Source organism: Alexandromys fortis, unplaced genomic scaffold, assembly GCF_014885135.2.
Source record: "Alexandromys fortis isolate MF-2015 unplaced genomic scaffold, M_Fortis_MF-2015_v1.1 scaffold_72, whole genome shotgun sequence".
Classification (NCBI taxonomy): Eukaryota; Metazoa; Chordata; class Mammalia; order Rodentia; family Cricetidae; genus Alexandromys; species Alexandromys fortis.
This window is the reverse complement of record NW_026067969.1, coordinates 2,853,166-2,873,181: the sequence shown is the minus strand read 5'-3', so window position 1 is coordinate 2,873,181 and position 20,016 is coordinate 2,853,166. Positions and strand designations below refer to the sequence as shown.

The 20,016-nt window shown below is 50.7% G+C and overlaps 1 protein-coding gene and 1 pseudogene across 3 annotated transcripts in view; both read left to right on the top strand.

The window, feature by feature from the left end:
- The window catches only part of Vav2 (vav guanine nucleotide exchange factor 2), a 185,033-nt gene that overhangs the window by 77,966 nt on the left and 87,051 nt on the right, over positions 1–20,016 (top strand). For all 3 annotated transcript variants that reach the window (XM_050154926.1, XM_050154927.1, XM_050154928.1), the window contains exon 3: positions 13,762–13,820. In XM_050154926.1, the coding sequence (XP_050010883.1) occupies positions 13,762–13,820 (59 nt within the window). The remainder of the gene's footprint in view (positions 1–13,761; positions 13,821–20,016) is intronic.
- On the top strand, positions 14,754–16,754 carry LOC126509216 (proteasome subunit beta type-5-like; annotated as a pseudogene).

Here is a 20,016-nt window from a genome sequence, read left to right as displayed (position 1 = left end):
GTATCTCTAGTGGGTTGGCATGCCCATCACACCTGTGTCTCTGGGCATTGCAGTTTGCCCTACTAACTACTCTCCACCACTAGGCCAGCAGAGGCCTAAGGCTTTTGTGGGGCTGAGAGAATAGGCAGACTATCTTTAAATGCTTTAGATAGAAAGCTACAGGTGATTTTTTTTGTTAGTTTTTAAAAAAACTTTTAAAACATTCACCTACTTGTGTATTTATGTTTGCACCTCAAGAGTTCAGAAGAGGGCACTGGAGCCCCTGGCGCTAGAATTGCAGGCAGTTGTGACCAGCCCAACATGGATGCCGGGACTGAAGTTATAGTTGGTTGTGGGTGACCATGTGAATTCTGGGATTTGGACCTCAGTCCCCTCTAAGAGCAGCAAGTGCTGTCAACCGCTGAGCCATCTTTCCAGTCTCTTTCGATTTTTTTCCCTCCAAGACAGGGTTTCTCTGTGTAGCTCTAGCTTTCCTAGAACTCACTCTATAGACCAGGCTGGCCTCGAACTCAGAGATCTCCCTGCCTCTGCCTCCTGAGTGCTGGCATGAAAGGTGTGTGCACCACCACCTGGCCTCTATAGATGTTTTTAAAAAGCAACCTTTTTTTTTCCCATTGATTTTTGGGGTTTGAGCCACTAGATCTTCTGCGTGCTAGCCAAGTGCTCCACCACAAGGCTGTGTCTCCAGTCTTAGTGACTAGTGGCTTCTGACAGAGGTTCCATATGTATAGGGAAAATCCTTCTAGTGGGTAGCTTGATGGACCTTGTAGGGAAACACTGGGTTCTGCACAGAGACAGGGCTCCTTGCCCAGCGTCTGTTGACCTTCTGGGAAATGGTGACCTCTAGTCACTGGACAGAGTTTGTGGGCCCAAGGACTGAGCACAGAGAATTCATGTAAGAGGAAGTGCTTCTTTGCTGGGTGGCCTCTGTATTGGGCTTGGTGTCTTGTGTTCCTGCCTGGAGGGAGGGCAAGTATGCAGGTTACACACAGTCAATGGTTGATTGAGGAACCCTGATCCCCATGTGGGTGGCTTTGCTGACTATGTGTGCCCATGCCTGACCCAGAGTGTGTGTGGCTGATTGTCTCAGCTGGCTTTAGAGCTGATGTTCTGAAATCTCACTGCTCATTTTGAATCCTCTCTTTGACCCCAAGAGTCACTAAAGTCAGTTGTCAATTGCCCGTGAGCCTCAGGCAAGGGCTTGGAGTGTGCTTAAAGGTCAGAGTGGAACTGAGTCTGGGGTCTTCTGGTTAGATGGGCATATAATGCCAGCCCCAGCTAGCTGCAAGTCCTCAGAGATGGGAGTTCATTGCCCAAGGATGCGGCGTATCCCTTTGGGAACCTCTCTGCTGAGCCCTGCTTGCTCCTGCCCATCAGCCCGGCTGGTAAGCATTGTTCTTGTTACACAGTGTTTCAGTACATTCCTGTCAGTTTTCAGTCTCCCTCACGGCCAGTCAGCAGCTGACTCTGTGCATCTTGCAGCTGGCTCAACTGTGCCTTCCCACTGTTGCCCACAGGCCATCTCTGTAGACTCGGTATCGTTCTTCCGTGGAGCTTGCTGGCTATTGGCTTTATGCAGAGTGACATTTATCAATCATCAGGGCTCCCTCTAAGCCCTCAGGGGGTGTTAGATGAGCAGATGATGGCGTCCATCTGTGTCAGGAGTAGATGGGCAGGAGGGGAAGGATCCCTCACAGAGTGCCAGCAGAGTCTGGTCCTGGAGTGGGGCCTGGGAAGTCATCCTCAGGTGCCTGACAGAGGGAAGCCATGTTCTGGGCAGATGAGCTTTGCCATTTTTGTTCAGTCACCTTTGGGGCCCTTCTAGCCTTTCTGGCGTTTTTGTCCTGATGACTGTCTGCCCTCTGCTGTGGGAGCCTAGGCCCCTGGGTGTCCAGTACAGTGTGCTGGACAGAGTAAGGTGTTTGTCCTCCCTGGAGGGTGAGCCTCAGCCTTGGTGGCCCTCACCTTTAAGCTAATGTGCTCTGGAGGCCGAAACAAACTACTGCAGTCAGTGCCGTGAAAAACAAGAACCTGGGCCAGGGTATAGCTCCATGGCACATGATGCCTAGCATGCACAAGGCGTGGGTCCATCCCCACCCTACACTGCCAGGGGGGAAAAAAGGAGAAAAAAAAAGAATTTATTTTGTCAAGATTTCTAAAATCGGGGTGTGGAGGTCTCTACCCCTCCCGAGGCAGAGGATGGACCTTCCAGTTGCAGAGGTTCTGCCAGAGCAGCCTTGGTCATTATCTTCTTATGACTGTCTTCTCCTTCAGTTCCTTCTGAAAATAAATGATAATGTATGGGGGCTAGGGAAATGGCTCAGTGATTGAGAGCACTGACTGCTCTTCCAGGGGACTGGAGTTCAATTCCCAGCCCTCACTTGACTGCTCACAACAGTCTGTAACTCCAGTTTCACGGGATCCGAGGCCTTCTTCTGTCTTCTAGTCTCTATTGTTTTCTCTCTCTCTCTCTCTCTCTCTCTCTCTCTCTCTCTCTCTCTCTTTTTTCTCTCTCTTCCTCCCTCTTTTCTCCCTCCATCCCTCCTTTTTTTCCCCCCCAAGACAATTTCTCTGCATAGCTCTAGCTGTCCTGGAACTGACTTTGTAGATGGGGCTGGCCTTGAACTCAGAGATCTATCGTCTGTCTGCCTCTGCCTCCTGGGTGTTGGGATGGAAGGTGCACATGCTTCTGCAGGCACAACACGCCTTTGGCACATAGACATGCTTGGAGGCAAAATACCCATACATATAAAATAAGGAAAAACTTAAAAAGTTCTATATGAGTGTTTGCCTGCATGTATGTCTGTGTACCGCATATGTGTCCAGGGCCCGTGGATGCCAGAAGAGGATGTTGAATCCTGGAACTGGAGTCACAGGTGGTTGTGAACCATCATGTGGGTGCTGGGGTCTGAACCCAAGTCCTCTGGAAGAGCAGCCAGAGCTCTCAATCACTGTCATGTCACCAGCGCTTCCCCTTCTTATAAGGAACTCAGTCATACTGGGTGGAAGGCCCACTTTCTTGCTGAGGGTGTCGGCAAAGGTGCCCCCGGTATCACTTCAGCCTCTCTAAGATGCACCCGGTGGACCTGAGAGAGAGCCAGAGAGCCCCTCCCCTGCTGAGCAGAGGGTGGCTCAACCTCTTTGGCCAATAGATATCAGATGAGAAGTCTCCTGGGGTACCAGGGCCAGCTGTTTCCCCAGGCATCCCTGCAGGGTGGCATAGCGAGGGTGTGGAGTTGATGAGGGTGTGGGTTAACCCTCATGGAGGCTTGAGTGGATTTAGAATCGCCATGGAAGCCACACCTCTGAGTGTGTCTGTGAGGGTCTGTCTAGAAAGGTTGAACTGAGCAGGAAAGATCCCCCATGGACGAGGGTGGCAGCATCCCACTGGGATGCTGGGCTGGATAAAAATCAAGCTCAGCACCAGCATCCATCTTTCTCTGCTTCCCTGCTGCGGACACAGTATGAGCAGCTGCTTCAAGCTCCCGCCATGTCTTCCCCTGATGGGCTGGAGCCAACACAAACATTCCCTTCCTGAATTCTCTTCTTCGTCGGCAGGAAAAGCAGCTCACTCGGAGAGCAGCTGTCACTCCAGAGGCATGCACACGTGTCACAAGAGTTACTGTAGTAGTGAGAGTGTAGGCTTTATCTTCCTGCCCGTTACTCATCGGGCACATTAAGCCCCTCCAGGTAATGGCTCCATCACCTCTCACCGTGAAGCAAGCTGGGCATTCGATGAGCTAGAAGCTGGGGTGAAGCGTACGCTGTGGGCACAGCTGTGGAGCGACAGCGTGGTGTTTGCTTTCATACGACATCAGAGCATATAGCCAGTGTGTTCAGGTGACCACTCGGACCCTCGGCTTCCTCACTTGAGGAAGGGCGCAGTAACACTGTAGTAGAAAGAACTCGTTGAACCCTCCACCTTCCCACCATTGCTCTTGCTGGACCCGCTCTCACATCTGTCTGTCTTGGATCATATTGTGAGAAGGATGTAATGGGCTATCTACAACCAGAACTTGGGTGACGTCCAGTTTGACTGTACCTGTCTGTGCTCCCTCCAGCAGCTGAGCAGAGGGCACTGCATCATGGTGACCACTGAAGGGTACCTCCGGGATGCGGGTAGAATGTGTCTGGGTGGGGATGAGTGCTCTAGCGTTCTTAGATAGTGAGTGTGCTGACCACAGCCCAGCAGCTAGAGGTTGGGTGGGCTTTCCATTCTCCTTTGAGCTGCAGATCCTGGCTTGGTGACCATGCTATGTTTCTGGAGACCACGCCTGTCCATCAGCCACTGTCACCAGCCTCACATTCAGATGGACAACTGACCCTTCTGGGCAAGAAGGGTTGAAGAGTGGGATCCTGTTGCCAGAGAGCTATGCAGGCTTCTTGGCAGGATCCCCTGGGCCTCAGCACCTCCTTTGTAAATGGGAACACTGCAGAACTGCCGCGTTGGGGTTTGAGAGAATAAAGGAGTTGGCAGGAGCCTCAGGCTGCAGGCGGAACCTCTATCCTAGACTGAGTTCTGCCTGGAAATTGCTGGGTGGCATCTTGGTTGTTGTCATCTCCTGCGCTGGTTTTAGGTTAACTGAAGGGTGTGGACCAGATGGTGGCCAAGCTCCCTCCTCTGAGGATTTTGCTGCACTGTTCTGGTTGGGATAGTCACAACCCAGCCCTGTCTGGTGATGTCTCAGATCCTTGACTCAAAAGGGCTTTGTGAATCTGGTCAGTGCTCAGGGGAACCCTGCAGCTGTTCTGTCCAGGAGTTCCCCAAGTAGGCAGTTTCTTTGTTGTATACTACACATCTGATAGCAAAGGCTGCTGGGAGTACTGTACAAAGGTTGTATTATGTAGGCAGCCCAGATTTAGTAGGAATGAGTACCAGGATTGATTAGTAATGCCTGCCTGGGCATAGCCAGGGGGTAATACAATGTGTGTGTCATGATCTGTCATCTCTGGTGTAACAGATAGGGACATATTCAGTGGGATGTGGTACAGGCAGTCAATGGCAGGCCCTGAGCCCAGGTCTTACATTTCTCCTGGTTTATATTTCTGAGCCAGTTTTAGTCACAGTCTGAAATTAATTAAAATAATTTCTATAATATGCTTGACAATTAGTAGGCACTTAATGAGTATTAATGTGATTATGCATCTTTCATGTGCTTCCATCTGAGCCACTGTCTCTCTCTAGCAGAGGCCTTTGGAATCTCTCCATTGGGAGTAGTTGCCCAGAGAGGTATGTGCCTAGTCAGTGCCCAGCTTTTTTCTATCATCCAGGAGGGCAGATAAGTCTCCCCCGCTCCCACCAAGTCCTGGTTCCTAAGATGAATGCTGTGATTATTTCTGCGGTCTCCTAGCCAGACTTGTTCCTCCGCTCTGTCCCCATCCATCTGAGGACAGATCCCTTTCACATAATGCCCTGGTTGGCCGATGGCAGCGGGACAAGGAGGGTGGGATGTAGTGAGGATTGTGGCTAACTCTATCCCATCTTGCCCACCTCCCGTCGGAGAGGAGGGTAAGTTATACTCTGTGCTCCCACCCATTGCAGCCATGGAGACACCAGGAAGCTGTGCTACAGGAGCTGAGAATACAGGGAAGAAGCAGAGGTTGCTGGTCTTCAGGCCCAGCCTCCTGCCCCTTGTCAGGGCTTCTCTGGGTATGAGGCCTAAACCATGCTTGGCCAGCTCACCACCCAAATCCCACAGTTGTGGGTGGTGTCGTTGTCACAGCTGACATCCCTTGGGTCTTCTGGTCAACCACCTCTGTGAGCAGCTCATCCCTGCCTTTGGGCTTTCTGCACCAAGCAGGAGATGTGATCGGGAAGACCTTCCTCGCTGGAGCTGCAGCTTTTTGTTCCTAATTAGGGGCGGGGCAGATACTAGAAGGGGAGCATGCCTCCTCCCACACTGCAGCCAGCTGAGTGTTCAGGTTAGGGCCCTTCTCCACTTCCCAGTGGATATCTGCATCTGCCCTCAGGCTCCTGCATGCTTAGGACCTGGGCTTTGAGCCACAGCCACACTCAGGTCTCCACAGCCACAAGGCCTTCACAAGGTGAAGTCCCATCGTTTCTTTGGCTCCTGCTTTTCTCAGTGCAAAATAGGGCAAAAAATGACAAAATAGGCATTGTGTGTATGTGTGTAGATAGAAGGAAATCATCAAGGATGAGTTAGCCAATTTGGGCTTGTAGGCCGAAGCTGCATTCAAAAGTTTTATCTTCTTTTCCTTTATTAGGAGGGCCTGGTAAAAGGATCTCTGAGTCCCCTTTCCCCATCCACCCACCCACCCACCCACCCACCCATCCACCCTTCCTTCCTTCCTTCCTTCCTTCCTTCCTTCCTTCCTTCCTTCCTTCCTTCCTTCCATCTATCCATCCATCTGCCCAGCTCCTCTCTATTCTAAAGTTGCCACCCCTCCTTATCTTGAGTTAGTGACATTTTTCATTGTACCACTAAGCTGCTGTGGGGCCCATAGACTCGCTCACCCTGTCTTCCCCAAGCTGCTGCCTCCCCTGAAGAAACACACCAGTGTTGGGCACCATGACATCCCACAACAAAATGCTGTGGATGAGAAATGGCCGTGTCTCTGTTTGCTTTTGTTTTTCCAACCTCATTCTGGTGGGAGCCTGACTGCAAAGCTCTGATTATACACGTTTCATAATTAATCACTTCTCGCTGGCCGATTGTCATTCCAAAGACGGCACCGCCAAGTTTTTCCTGACCTTCCTTTTGATATTTAGAAAAAGGGGGAAGTAGGATGGGTATGCGGACTGGGCTCGGAAAGCAATTTATAGTGATTTGCCCGTGAATATGCAGCAGTGTGGGCTGCAGATTTCCACGGCAGATAGGTGAGTTTCCGGGGCAACATATTCAAATGAGTTTCATAATCATGCCATTTGACTCTCCCCACGTGTGCATTCAGATGAGTGGTAGTGGCTGATAAGGAGTTTGCCGCTCAGGCTCGGTCTGAGTGCTCCCTACTTATTGATCCTTAATGACGGCAGAGAGTTGGAAACTCTTCTGATCACATAGCCTCCCCGAGCAAGCAGGGCTGGCAGATGGCACATTCCCCAGCCCTTGTACACTGTCTCCAGCCTGGGCTCAGACGAGCCAGAGACCTTGGCCGGCTCGTGTGTCCTTCTGAGGGCAGCGCGGTGCTGTTCTAATTGCTTCTGCCTGATTGGATGGATTGTGCTTACTGTGCTGGCTGGAGGAGTGGCTAGTGAAGAGTCACAGTTGAAGCTATAGTGGGAGATGGAGGCTCTGTGTGAATGTGTCAGCCCTGGCTGCTGTGACAGGTAGTTCTGGACTGTGGCAGCTTCCTTAGGAGGTAGCTGGGCATTACAGAGGACTGTGGGTGGGCAGAACCTGACAGAGGGGATGTGACTGCTCTACATCCTACTACTGCAGGAATCCAGGCCCATGGTGAATGTGACTCTGCTACTTTTAACTTTTTGAGGTCACCCTGGGTACGAGGAGGTATCACAAGGTAGCCTGCAGGTAAATCTTTTATGTCTACTTCTGTCTGCTGTGTAGGCCTCAGTAACCACAGGCAAGGCTGGGGAGTGTCCAACTGGGACAAGGAAAGGCTTTTGTTACCAGCAGCTGGTGAGGTACAGCCGTAGACACACAGGCTAGGACTGCACAGTGTGGTCCAGGTCGACCTGGGGCTATGTTCTTGTTCTTTCCAGTTCTCATTATCTAAATACAGTGTGCTAATCCTACTGCTCAGCACGAAGTGAGTGGTTGTTCTCAAAATTAAGAAGGAGGGACTTGGTCATTTTTAGGTTTTTAGTAGATGCGATGCTTAGTGTTAATTGCTAACTAGATAGGATCTGGGCTCACCAAGGAAATAAGCCTCCAGGCACACTTGTGAGGGATTAAGTAGCCTCTGGGCATGCATACGAGGAACTGCCTTGATTAAGTTAGCTGACTTAGTAAGTCCCATTTAATGTGGGTTCAAACATCTCTGAGAGGAGAGAAAGTGACTGAACGCTGGCACTCGTGCTGTGCTTCCTGAATGTCGTGCCATGTGACCGGTCGCTTCAAGCACCCGCTGCCTTGGCTTCTCAATGCGATGGACTTAAATTGTGAGCCAAAATAATCCCTTTCTCCTTTAAGTGACTTTTATCAGGGCATTTTATCACAGCAACAGAAGAAAACCTAAGACAGCAGAACTCTTTGCTAATCTCTTCCACCTCCTCCATCATCCATTTACTCATCTGTCCGTCCGTCAATCCATCCATCCATCCATCCATCCATCCATCCATCCATCTACTACCTGCCCATCCATCATCCATTTACTCATCTGTCCATCCATCCATGTAATCCATCCATCCAGTACCTACCCATCCATGTAGTCTACCCACTGCTCACTCATCTACCTTTTCATCCATCTAATCACCCATCCATCTACCCACTTGCCTAGTCACTTATCTGTCAGTCCATCTGCCCAACCATCCATCCATAAAACTAACTCGTATCCATGTATTCATCCACATATGCATCTATCCATTTACCCACCGTCCATCTTTCTGTCCACTCATCTATCCACCACCCACTCATCCATCCATCATCTGTGAATTTCTATCCACTACCCATTGTCTCTCCACCCACCCACCCGTCCATCCTTTCACTCACTCACTCACTCACTCACTCACTCACTCACTCACTCACTCAAGGGAAGCTTGTGTAGAGCTTACATCTTTAAGATGTGGGATGTGGGGTGTGGGTGGATGCTGGTAGAGTCAATTGAGGACAGACAGGACTCCTCTCTCCAGTGGTAGTGGCTGCTGGTATGTTGTGAGGTGTCTGTCAGCTCTTCCAATGAGCGTGCATCTTATGTGTGTGTGTGTGTATATGTGTGTGTGTGTGTGTGTGTGTGTGAATGAGTGTTTTGCCTTCATTGGGAAGAGCAGCAGTGTTCTTAACTGCTGAGATATTTCTTCAGCCCGACTTGTCTACCTTGTCCTGTGTGTTCCGAAACTGTTACTTTCGCGTGCACTGTGTATTTCCAAGTACGTTCTGCTCGAGTGGTCCCCCTTGCAGTATCATTTCCTGAGGGGCTAGGAATCCCTGGCTGGGAATGCAGTCTGCTCTATTTCCCTGGAGTCTTCGGGTTGTGTAATTAGGTTGCTGACAAATTTCCCAACACTTAGAAACTGCTGCAGGGGACACTTCTGGGCCCAGATCACTGCTCAAACAAGGGAGAAACACATTCATCTTTAGAGAAAAGCCCTAAGTTTTATAGCCCCTTTGGAACTAGGATTCAGGTCAGGCCCCCCACCGACTGCCCTGCTCCACCCTCTCTGCATTGCTCCAGCTGTCCAAGCAACTGGGTCTCATACTAACCCTTTTTGGGGTATGTTGACCTTTTGGGAAGGTACTGGGAGGTGACGTCTACCTTTCTAGAATGTTCTCAGGGCAATCCTCACTGGTTTGGGGCTGGTGTTCAGAGCTACATAGCCCCCAGGATCCTCTCAGGCATTGGCCGTGAGTTCTGTGCTGAGAAAAGTAGGGCTCTGGCTTCAGGACGAGCACACTGCACCTCTGCTGCGTCTACTTTGCTGTGGCCACAGCCCTTTGGTAGGACCCTGCACCTGCCAGGACCAGAATGCCCAGACTGGCGACAGGGGCAGGGCCTGCTTCCTATGGCTGGAGTAGGGACAGTTCTGTCACTTATGGGCAGAATGGTAATTTTATTATTGAGGTAATTTTGTCATCTGCCTGCTGCCTGCCTGGTACTTTGGCCTGGGCAAGATTTTTAAACCTAAAACTCCAAGTCTGATTGCTGGTTCTTAGGTTGCTCGGGGCTCACAGGACAGATGTCATTTATTGCTTGGTAGAAGGGAAAAGCAGACTTGCTGAGGCCTCCTCTGGAGATAGCTCTCCCGTTGATCCAGGGCTGCCTCGAGAGCCCCTCTCTGTTCCTCGGGTCCTTTCCTGCTCATTCTGTTTTGCTGTCCAGCTGGAAGGTACTGATCTGTGGGCATTCTTTTGGGTGCTCTGTCCCTGCAAGGTGCCCTCGAGGTGGACAGTCTGGATGTGTGTTCTGGCCCTTTCTCTGACTTTGACCCAGTTTGTAGTGGGATCAACGTCACCTGTTCTCTAGAGACATGCACACATTCCCACCACATAGAACCTCAGCTATAAATGTAGATCCTTGGACTGCAGACACAGTTGGGTGGGTGGGCTAGGATGGGATGGGGGTCTGCCTTCTGTCGTGTGTGTGGGGTCTGGCAGGCTGCTAGTATCTGAACGTTTGGACTTAGAGCACCTGTGTGTAGGGTGGAGCCAAGATTTGCATCTAGGATCCAGACCCTGCCTGTCACTGCATCCTCTAGACTGCTCACCCCTTCCTTTAGTGCCCACTGCGTGTGTTTGGGTATCAATGAACAGCCCAGCGAGCCCAGTGTCTGGGGGTTAGCTGTGCAGTTGTTTCTGTAGCATGGCTGTTCTCACGGGACTTGACCTCTCCTTCCTGCTCCCTGTTTGCCCCCAGCACACACCACTAGCTAGGCTTGAGTTCTGAGGTGGGCTAGTGAAAGCCCCAAGGATGGAGCCGGCTGTCTGAGGAGAACGGGGAGGAGTGGTGGGTGTCTCCGTTTGTTATCAGGGACGCAGCTGGGAGGCGGAAATGAAAGTTGGGAAAATGTCATCATTTGACATTTTCGTGCTCAGAAGTCCCCAGGGTCCCTGGCAGGGAGGCTTTTGATGGTCAGCCGAGAGTGTTAGCCCTGGGGACACCTGGCTGTCTAATCTCAGAGCTGGAAGCCACATGGAGTAGCACGGTGGGGGTGGGAGGTACTGGATGCTTTTCCTGTGTGGCAAGAGCTGGCTCTGCTCTTACCCTTCATCAAGCTCCACATGAAGCCCCCAGCCCCATGTAACCATAGGTCTCTTGGGGTCCTGTATATGTCTCTGAGGACACTGCCTGGGGTCATGAGTCAGTTTCCCCTCCCTACACAGATGCCACATGGTGGGCACATAGCACATTAGGATGGAGGGAATTACCCCAACATAGTTGGTCATGTTTAAGCAATGGAAGGAGCTGTCTGCCCTGCCTCCTGCCGTGTCTCCAAGTCCTCTCCAATCTGTTAATGGTGACTTTGGTCTTACAGTAAGATATGTAAACCCAGGGCCAGGCTTAGAGCAGCTGCAGGAGCAATACCTGTCTTCTGTCAGGGTACACATGGATGTGGAAGACCTGTGTCTGTCTGCCTGTAGGCGGTCATGGTCTCCACTTGTGGGAATGAGGCCTTGGCTGTTGAGTCTGGGCTGGCAAACAGGTGTGGTTTTCTGTACTGTGGCTGACTGATGGTTGGTGCTATCTTAGGAGTCTGCTAACGTTGCCTTGCCTCTGTTGGCTCATAGGAAAGTGTATATCAATTGGTTAGCAATACCTGCCTCGGAAGGCGTTGTGGACAGAAAGTTTCTGTCCCGCCTGGGCCTGCAGCCGTACAGTCCCAAAGAAACACACAGAGGTCTACATTAATCATAAACTGGTTGGCCTATTGGCTCAGGCTTCTTACTAATTAATTCTTACATCTTAAATTAGCCCATTATTCTTGTCTTTGTTAGCCACGTGGCTTGGTACCTTTTTTCAGTGAGGCATTCTCATCTTGCTTTCTCTGCATCTGGGTTACAACTGCAGACTCAGCCTTTCCTCTTGTCAGTCCTTTTCTGGTAGTCCTGCCTACACTTCCTGCCTGGCTACTGGCCAATCAGCGTTTTGTTAAAATACAAGTAACAAACTCTTTACAGGGTACAAGACCATTGTCCCACAGCAAGGCATGAGAAGGGCAGTGAGTGTGCCATTGGCCAGCCTAAGTGTTGTTTTTTTTTTTTTTTTTTTTTTTTTGGTTTGTTTGTTTTCGTTTTCTGAGACCAGGTTTCTCTGTGTAGCTTTGGAACCTGTCCTGGAACTCACTCTGTAGACCATGATGGCCTTGAACTCACAGAGATCCACCTGCCTCTGCCTCCCTAGTGCTGAGATTAAAGGTGTGCACCACCACTGCCTGGCTTTGCCTTAAGTTTTATTCCCCCTAAATATTTAGAGCCTTTTAAAGCCAAAACTAATAACAAAAGCCGTTTTGCTTGTTATTTGTAAAAGGCCCCTTGTAGAGCCGGCTGGTGGGGGCCACGACTGGGCCAGCTGCATATCAGCCTTTGAGACTTGTCTGAGCAAACACAGAGGACCCCAGTTATTCCCCATCATAACTTCCCCGAGTGTCAGCCCCTGAAATATAGACACTGACAGGAGGCCCAGACATACACTCAGCTGTGGACGGAGCCCACCACCCACTGTGCATAGAAAAGGCCTTTGCTGTGGTGTTTTTCCTTTGAAAATTGCTGCTGAGTGTGGAACAGCCTAAAGGAACCCCGGGGAGTGCGTTCCTGCAGGGGTCTTTGTGTAAGTGAGCACATCTCTCTTTTCCTGCTTACTAACTGTGCGCAGTGAGATGGTGAGGCTGGGAATCCAATGGGGTAGCATGTGTGACACCCTCTGAGCTCAGTTTCCCAGGACAGCCAGGGCCTGGTGTTCTGCAGAGTGAGCCGTGGCTCCCAAGACCCTTTTCCCGATTCTCTTCCCCACCCCAAGTGCACATGTGCACACAGGCATGCGCATAAAGCACACTCGAGAGCTTGTAGCACACACATGCAGGCACATACGAAAATGTAAGTAATATACATAACACGGTTGTGGTCATTTACACCCCTAGGATACATAGGAGCCTTCATGGACACACGAACTTGGCTGACACGTGTGGTAGTCTCAAGGTTCAGGTTTGTGCCTGGTGCCTGCTATCACGCATGCTTGGCTCCCGCCCGTTCTGTTGATAAACTGTGAACAGCTTCTCCTTCTGTCCCTTTTTATGTCACACTCTTTATTCCTGGGCCAGCCGTTTCCTTCTCCCTTCCCTTAGTTTCTTAGTATTGATCCATGGAGTCTCCAACTGTGGCCCGTCTCACCTCCCCGTGCTTGCTTTCCGTGAGTCCCGATGAAGCTCTGTGAACTAACAGAGGCATTGAGGTTGGGAGAGCTACCTGTCCAAAGCTCCTGGCTGATTAGGGCTGGACTGGGTTGCTTGGGCTGAGGAATACCCATTGCTGCTTGCCTTAGGTTTTGAGGAATCTGTCAGCCTGGGGAATCCATGTGGCTCAGTACCTGGACCTTTGGGAGCCGGTGTCTGTTGAGATGTCAGGCATGGGACTGGGGCTTGCAGCAAGCACTATGCATGGATGTTTGTGTCCGTGTGGCGCCACAGCTATGGTGTGGTTATGGTCAGTTGCTGGACCTCCGTTTCTCCATCTCCAAGATAGGTTTGTCTTTACTGTGGACATGGGCTGCCACTAGCCATATAGACCCTTTAGTATAGCAGCACTGGATGAGCCTTTTGTAGGTGTGACCTCAGTTAAGACAGACCACAGCAACCCCAGTGAAGCATTTCTTCCCCATGCTAAAAAAAAAAAGCAGTTTGTGGGTTCGTAGCTGACCAGGGGTTGGTGAAGGAGCACAGTCACATGAATGGGAACCCATTCCTCCCTGAGGCACCCTACCATGAGCACGGCAGCTCTCATCAAATATTAACGTGGCCAAATGACAGATTTCATGGAGTAAACACCGCACAGGTGCTGAGCCCGGAAAGCTCTGTGTCGTTCTTACGAGGTGCTGTTAGTTAACAGTTTCCACGCTTGCAGAACGCTTGGTGCTGTTTGCGATGACTTCCTGGTGGGCTGATGTTACAGAACTCTCTCTTCTCTTCCCCAGGTCATCTCTGCCGTGTCCCGACTCTCTCTGCACAGCATCGCGCAGAACAAAGGGATCAGGTGAGTTCCACAGTGACGCCGGGAGGGCAGGCCCTTTCATCTTGATGCGATCAACGCGTACTGGAGTTGTATAGACATCCTCTTCCTGAACCAGGCGCTTTCACAGCGCACTCTGGCTGCGTATTGTCAGCGGTCAAGGTTGTGTGGAAGGGGGGGCCTCTGGGTTCACACCAGGGAAATCTTGCAAGCGTGTTACTGACAGCTGCAAAATCGCTTTCGATTTAGGTAATAAGATCAGCAAATTAACCCTCCACAGATCATTGCCTACCTGAATGCACCTCTCCAGCTCTGGATCAGGGTCCTGGTTTGAGTGCTGGAGCTGGTGTAAGTTTACAGGGATGGGTCCGGAGTGCAGAGCGCTTCTCTACCCACAAGCCTTAGGACTCCAGTAACCCCTATAGGCTGTCACGTTCCGATGAACTGCATGGACAACACTTTCGCTGCTGATGCTTCTGAGGCCAGCAGCTCTATCTCTGATTCATGGGTGGGGTGCAGGGGGAGGGCTGGGTGGTGCAGCTGAGACCTGGTCATTGCAGGTTTTGACTTCTGATGGTACAGGTCAGGGAGATAGGTCTTAGGTCACCTGGGGACATCCACGAGCTCTCCTTTCCTGCTATATCTGAAGGCTCCCTGATGATACAGGCCAGTGACGGGGTAATGGAATGGCCCCCCTCCTGAGAGCTGAGCATGCAGCCACCCTGGGTACAAGTGACATCCTGTGGGTATTGCGTTGGTGTACTCTGCTTTGACTGTACATGTCTGTATACACACGCCGGGCCCTGGGGTAGCACAATGTCCCTTGGTTGGGGTGTAGCTGTTGGTTCATAGCTCAGGTGTCATGTCAGTGCGTCCATGAGACCTTTGTTGCGTGGCTTCTTCAGGACTTGGAAGCTCCTTTGCATCAAAGTCTTTTTCTTTTTGTTAGCCGGAAGACAGGCTGTTTTAAAATGTTTTCTTTGCAGTGCTTCTACGGTTATAGCAGCAAATGGCTGAGGGCTGATGAGATTACGGTATATACTCTACTTGAAGCTTAAGGCAGGTTTAAGAGTTAAGGCCAGCCTAGGCTACATCAAGGCTAGCCTGGGTTACATTGTGCGACTTCTATCAAAAGTGACAGCAACAACAAAAACAAACTTTAAGTAGCTTACTAGAGATGGGCGCTGGCCAGCTTGTTACAGCAGCCCATGCTGGCAACCAGCTTGGGGTTTTTGGACTCAAAGGTCATGCAGATCTGCTGGACCTGGGTCCGGAGAGTCCTGGTGATGGGCTAAGCCTGACTGCACCCAGCTGGGTTGTCCCAGAGGAGCCGAGAATTGAAATGCCTCATGGAACCACCACCCTGGCCTTCAAGTTTCACCGTGGAGTCATTGTTGCAGCTGATTCCCAGGCCACAGCAGGCGCTTACATTGCCTCCCAGACAGTGGAGAAAGTGATAGAGATCAACCCTTACCGTCTGGGCACCATGGCTGGGGGTGCAGTTGATTGCAGCTTCTGGGAGCAGCTGTTGGCTCAGCAATGTAGAATCTGTGAGCTTTGAAATAAGGGACGCATCTCTGTCACAGCAGCCTTCAAATTTCTTGCAACATGGTGTATTAGTATGAAGGTATGGGGCTGTCCATGGGCGCCATGATCTGTGGTTGGGATAAGGGAAGCCACAGCCTCTACTATGTAGACAGTGAGGGGAACCAGATCTCTGGAACTGCCTTCTCATTGGATTCGGGCTCCATGTGTGCTTATGGGGTCATGGATCCAGGCTACTCCTATGACCTAGAAGTGGAGCAGGCTTATAATCTGGCCCACCGAGCCATCTACCAAGCCACCCACAGAGATGCCTACTCTGGAGGTTCAGTCAGCCCCTACCACGTGCGGGAGGATGGCTGGATCCATGTCTCTAGTGACAATGTTGCTACTTACACAAGGATAGTGCACCTGTCCTCTGATGGAAAGCAGACATGGCCATCTGCACGTGTTGGGGGCTCCCATTGGTTATAATAAATAATAGCACCCTCCAAAAAAAACCTTTAAGTAAAAGCCAAACAGTAATAACAAGTGGCGTCCCCTCAGCACACTGGTCTTTACACAGCAGTGCACACCTGCAGAGCGCCTGGCCCCGCCCTGCTGTAAAGTCCTTAAGAGGCTCCACTTAAAGACGTCCAGTTAAAAAAGTGCCATTTCTGGACACAGTGACACATGGTTTGCAGCTATTTGCTTTGGCAACTGAGCAGTTGTGAGTTCTTTGCCGTGCTGACCCGTCACTGTGATGGTCCTCGTCACAGCTGTGCGTCCCACCTGGCTCAACACACTCTGCATTGTGTATCCACAGACAAAAGTGACATTCTCTCAACAGATTCCAGCCAGCGTTCGTACCCTGTGCAGAATCCTAAGTGTGTCCCCCCCCCCATCTTATTATAGTAGCCCCAAACTGGAGGGAGGCCAGCTGCTGTGGCCTGCTGTCAGCCAAGTGTGATCCAGCTGCCATTCCCTGCCCTTCGAGACCGAGGTGCCCCATGGACAGTGCGGATGGCCTTTTCCTGGGGTTTTGTTCTTGGCAGTGAGACCCTGGTGGTGGTTTACAGAGTAGCTCAGACTGTGGAGAACTGCTCAAGGGTTGTGCTCTCCCTAGTTAGCGTGGAAGCATCCCTCTGCTTCCATGATTGAGCAGGGGCCTCGCGGGATGCAGGAAAGTTTGAGTTCATAGCCACAGCCTAGGAGCCACAGTCAAGGAGCTGTGTTAGCAGATGAGGGAGGAGGGTGCAGGGAGGCTGGCCAGTGTCTAGGAGAGAGTGACCATGGGCTCCTCTGTTAGCAGAGTCAGCTGCTCACTGTGATACCAGGCTGGAGCATGGCCCCTTGGGAGCCCACCAGGCTGATGGGTCTGCCGCGGTAGTCGGTCATGGGGACACTTCAGCCACTTAATCCTAGTCCTCGCTACTCTACTGATACCGTGTGGCCTAAAGCCCCACCCTAAAACCTGCAGGCTTCAATGAGTGTGCCAGGGGACTTTACCAGACTAAGGATTGATGGGTGAGAAGTCACCTCTGGAGCTAGTAGGAGCCAAGCCTTCTTTTGGAGCACAAGTTTGTTTCACCAAGTATACTGAATCACCCTTTTACTGAATAGAGTATAGGGACAGGTGGGAGGCCAAAAAATGAGGGAGGAGGGCCGGCAAGGTGGTTCAGTGGGTAAAGGCACTTGCCACCAAACTTGAGGACCTGAATTCAATCCCAGGACTCAAAAGGTAGAAGGGGAGAACAGACTTCTGCAAGATGTCCTCTGATCTCCCCCTAAATAAATGTAATAGTTTTGTTTCTTTTTTTTTTCAGTTTCTTTTCTTTTTTTATTTATTAAAGATTTCTGCCTCCTCCCCGCCACCGCCTCCCATTTCCCCCCTCCCCCCCACCAAGTCCCCCTCCCTCATCAGCCCAAAGAGCAATCAGGGTTCCTTGCCCTGTAGGAAGTCCAAGGACCACCCACCTCCATCCAGGTATAGAGAGCATAAGCAAGGAACTCAGGACCGCGAGGGGTGTACCCACACACTGAGACAATGGGAATGTTCTATCGGGAACTCACCAAGGCCTGCTGGCCTGGGTCTGAAAAAGCATGGGATAAAACCGGACTCGCTGAACATAGCGGACAATGAGGACTACTGAGAACTCAAGAACAATGGCAATGGGTTTTTGATCCTACTGCATGTACTGGCTTTGTGGGAGCCTAGGCAGTTTGGATGCTCACCTTAATAGTTTTGTTTCTTAATGAGGCCAGAACCTTTTGGATGATGGAGGGTGGTCCTTTGATCAGTCCTAGCCTCCCCTGGCTCTCCCACAGCCTCCCTCTGAACCTCACAGCTAGACTCTGCCCTGCCTTCTCAATGCTTGTCTCTCCTTCTTGGACTGACTCATGCTGGATCATTCTAGAGAAAATGGTGCGTAGCATTCCGTGCCCCTGCTCCTGTGTGAGGCCAGGTGACCAGGCCCCTGCTGAGCTTGCTGTGTCTGAGTGCTGTCTCTTCTTCCACACGGATTGAGATTGTCCCAGAGACTTGCATTTTCCAAGGACGCCGCCTGCACTTCCCACAGCAACTGCCAGTCTCTTCGCCTGAAAATGCTTCCCGGTGTTAATAAGTAACAGAAGGTTTTGTTTAGCCGAACACTTTTCCTGTTTTAAATCCCACACACCAAGCCCACTGCCCCAGGACTGTCCCTGGATTCCTCATGGCTGGATGGGAGCCCAGCACGCTGTTTAAAGAAGAATCCTTTTCACTTTGTATAATAAGTTGATTTTCTGTAAAAGCTTCAATTACACTTCTCATAGGCAGTGAATTAGAGACTTAATTTGAGTCTCACCCTGCTTAGTGGGGCACTCAGACATGGGGTAGAGGAGGGAGGGGGCAAAGCGGCTGAGGAGTGTGGAGTAGAAGAGTCTTTGTCCTGGTCAGAACACACCCGAAGCCTGGGGTTGTCCTAACTTGAGGTCAGAATGGCTAGGAGGAAGGACATGTTACCAAGGTCCAGAAAGGATGCTCCCACAGCTAGTGATGTCAGGAAAAGATATGCTTAGTTGTGTCATTCATTACTCCTTGGGGTTGCTGTAAGTCTATAAAGTCTGTATGTTGTATAGCTCCTGGTACCCACAGGCTGATGATACCCACAGGCTACAGCTCATTAAGAGAGGCTGAATGGTGTCCCCCACCCAAGATTCACCACCCTCCTAATCTTTGGGCACACACTTTGTAGGTGTGTCAGGGAAATAGGTCCCTACAGGTGTGATTTTTTTGCAGGTGTAATGAATGTTTTTGGTAAGATGGATCCAGGGAGGCAAGGTTCAGATACAGAGGTTGGGATGAAATGTCTGGCTAGGATATAATCAAAGCTAGCAGCCAGAAAGGCAAGGAAAGGACCAAGTCTCTTCTGGAGCCTCCTGACAGGACATAAAGATGCTCCTGAAGACTTGTTTTGGATTGTGGCCTCCTGAGCCAGGGGGTGGTAAACTGTTCTTTTACGCCCTTCAGATTGGGGTGACTTGTTACTGCAGCCAGGGCTCACAGAAGGCCACCTCTGGGGCAGATCCTCAGGGCCTGTGGGGTGAACTCGTTTCTCCCTTAGAAGATTGCTCCTTGGAGCAGACCCGGCTTCCAGTTCTGGAATACTGTCCCAGACCAGCCCCACCACACTGCTTCTCTTTGGCTTTTAAATACTGAGGTAAAATTCACACAACATAAGATGACCTTGTTTCAGACACAGGGCCTTGTGTAGCATAGGCTGGCCTTGAACTCACTTTATAGCTGAAGATGACTTTGAACTCCTGATTTCCATGCCTCTGCTTTCCCAGTGCTGGGATTCCAGGTGTGTGCTAGCTCAGCTGGGTAGTATGGTCATTTTAAAGTACAGTTTGGTTAGGTGGTGGTGGTGCACACCTTTAATCCAGCACCCAGGAGGCAGAGACAAGTGGATCTCTGAGTTCAAGGCCAGTCTGTTCTCCAGAGTGAGAACCAGAACAGCCAGGGCTACACACAGAAAAACCCTGTCTCAAAAAGCTGAAAAGCAGCTGGATGGTAGTGGCACACACCTTTAATCCCAACATTTGGGAGGCAGAGGCAGATGGATCTCAGTGACAGCCAGGACCATCCTACAGAGGCATCCTGTGTTGAAAAAACAAAAGCAACACCCCCCGCAAAAAAAAAAAACCTGACAAACAACAAACAAAAGGGACTAGAGAGATGACTCAGTAGTTAAGAACACTGATTGCTCTTCCAGAGGACCCAGGTTCGATTCCCAGCATCCACATGTCAGCTAACAACTGTCTGTAACTCCAATATCTGACACCCTCACACATACATGCAGGCAAAACGCCAATGCAAATAAAAAAATAATAATAAAGTTCAGTTTGGTAGCATTTGCTTCATTTGCAGCATTGTGCAACTATGCTAGTTCCAAAATGGTTTTAATCCCCCAGAGGGCAGTTCATGCCTAGGAAGCAAGCGTCCCCAGCCCCTTGTCACCCGTGTCCTGTTTAGTGTTCTGAGTATTTTGTATCCACAGAATCACAGGCTGTGTGGTCTTTGGGGCCTACTTTCAAGGCTACTCAGGCCAGGGCAAGGCCAGAGCATCCCCGGTCTTGTTTTGTTTTGTTTTAAACGCAGGTCCTTTGCGAGAGCAGCAAGTGCTCTTAACTGCTGAGTTCCCTCCCTCCCTCCCTC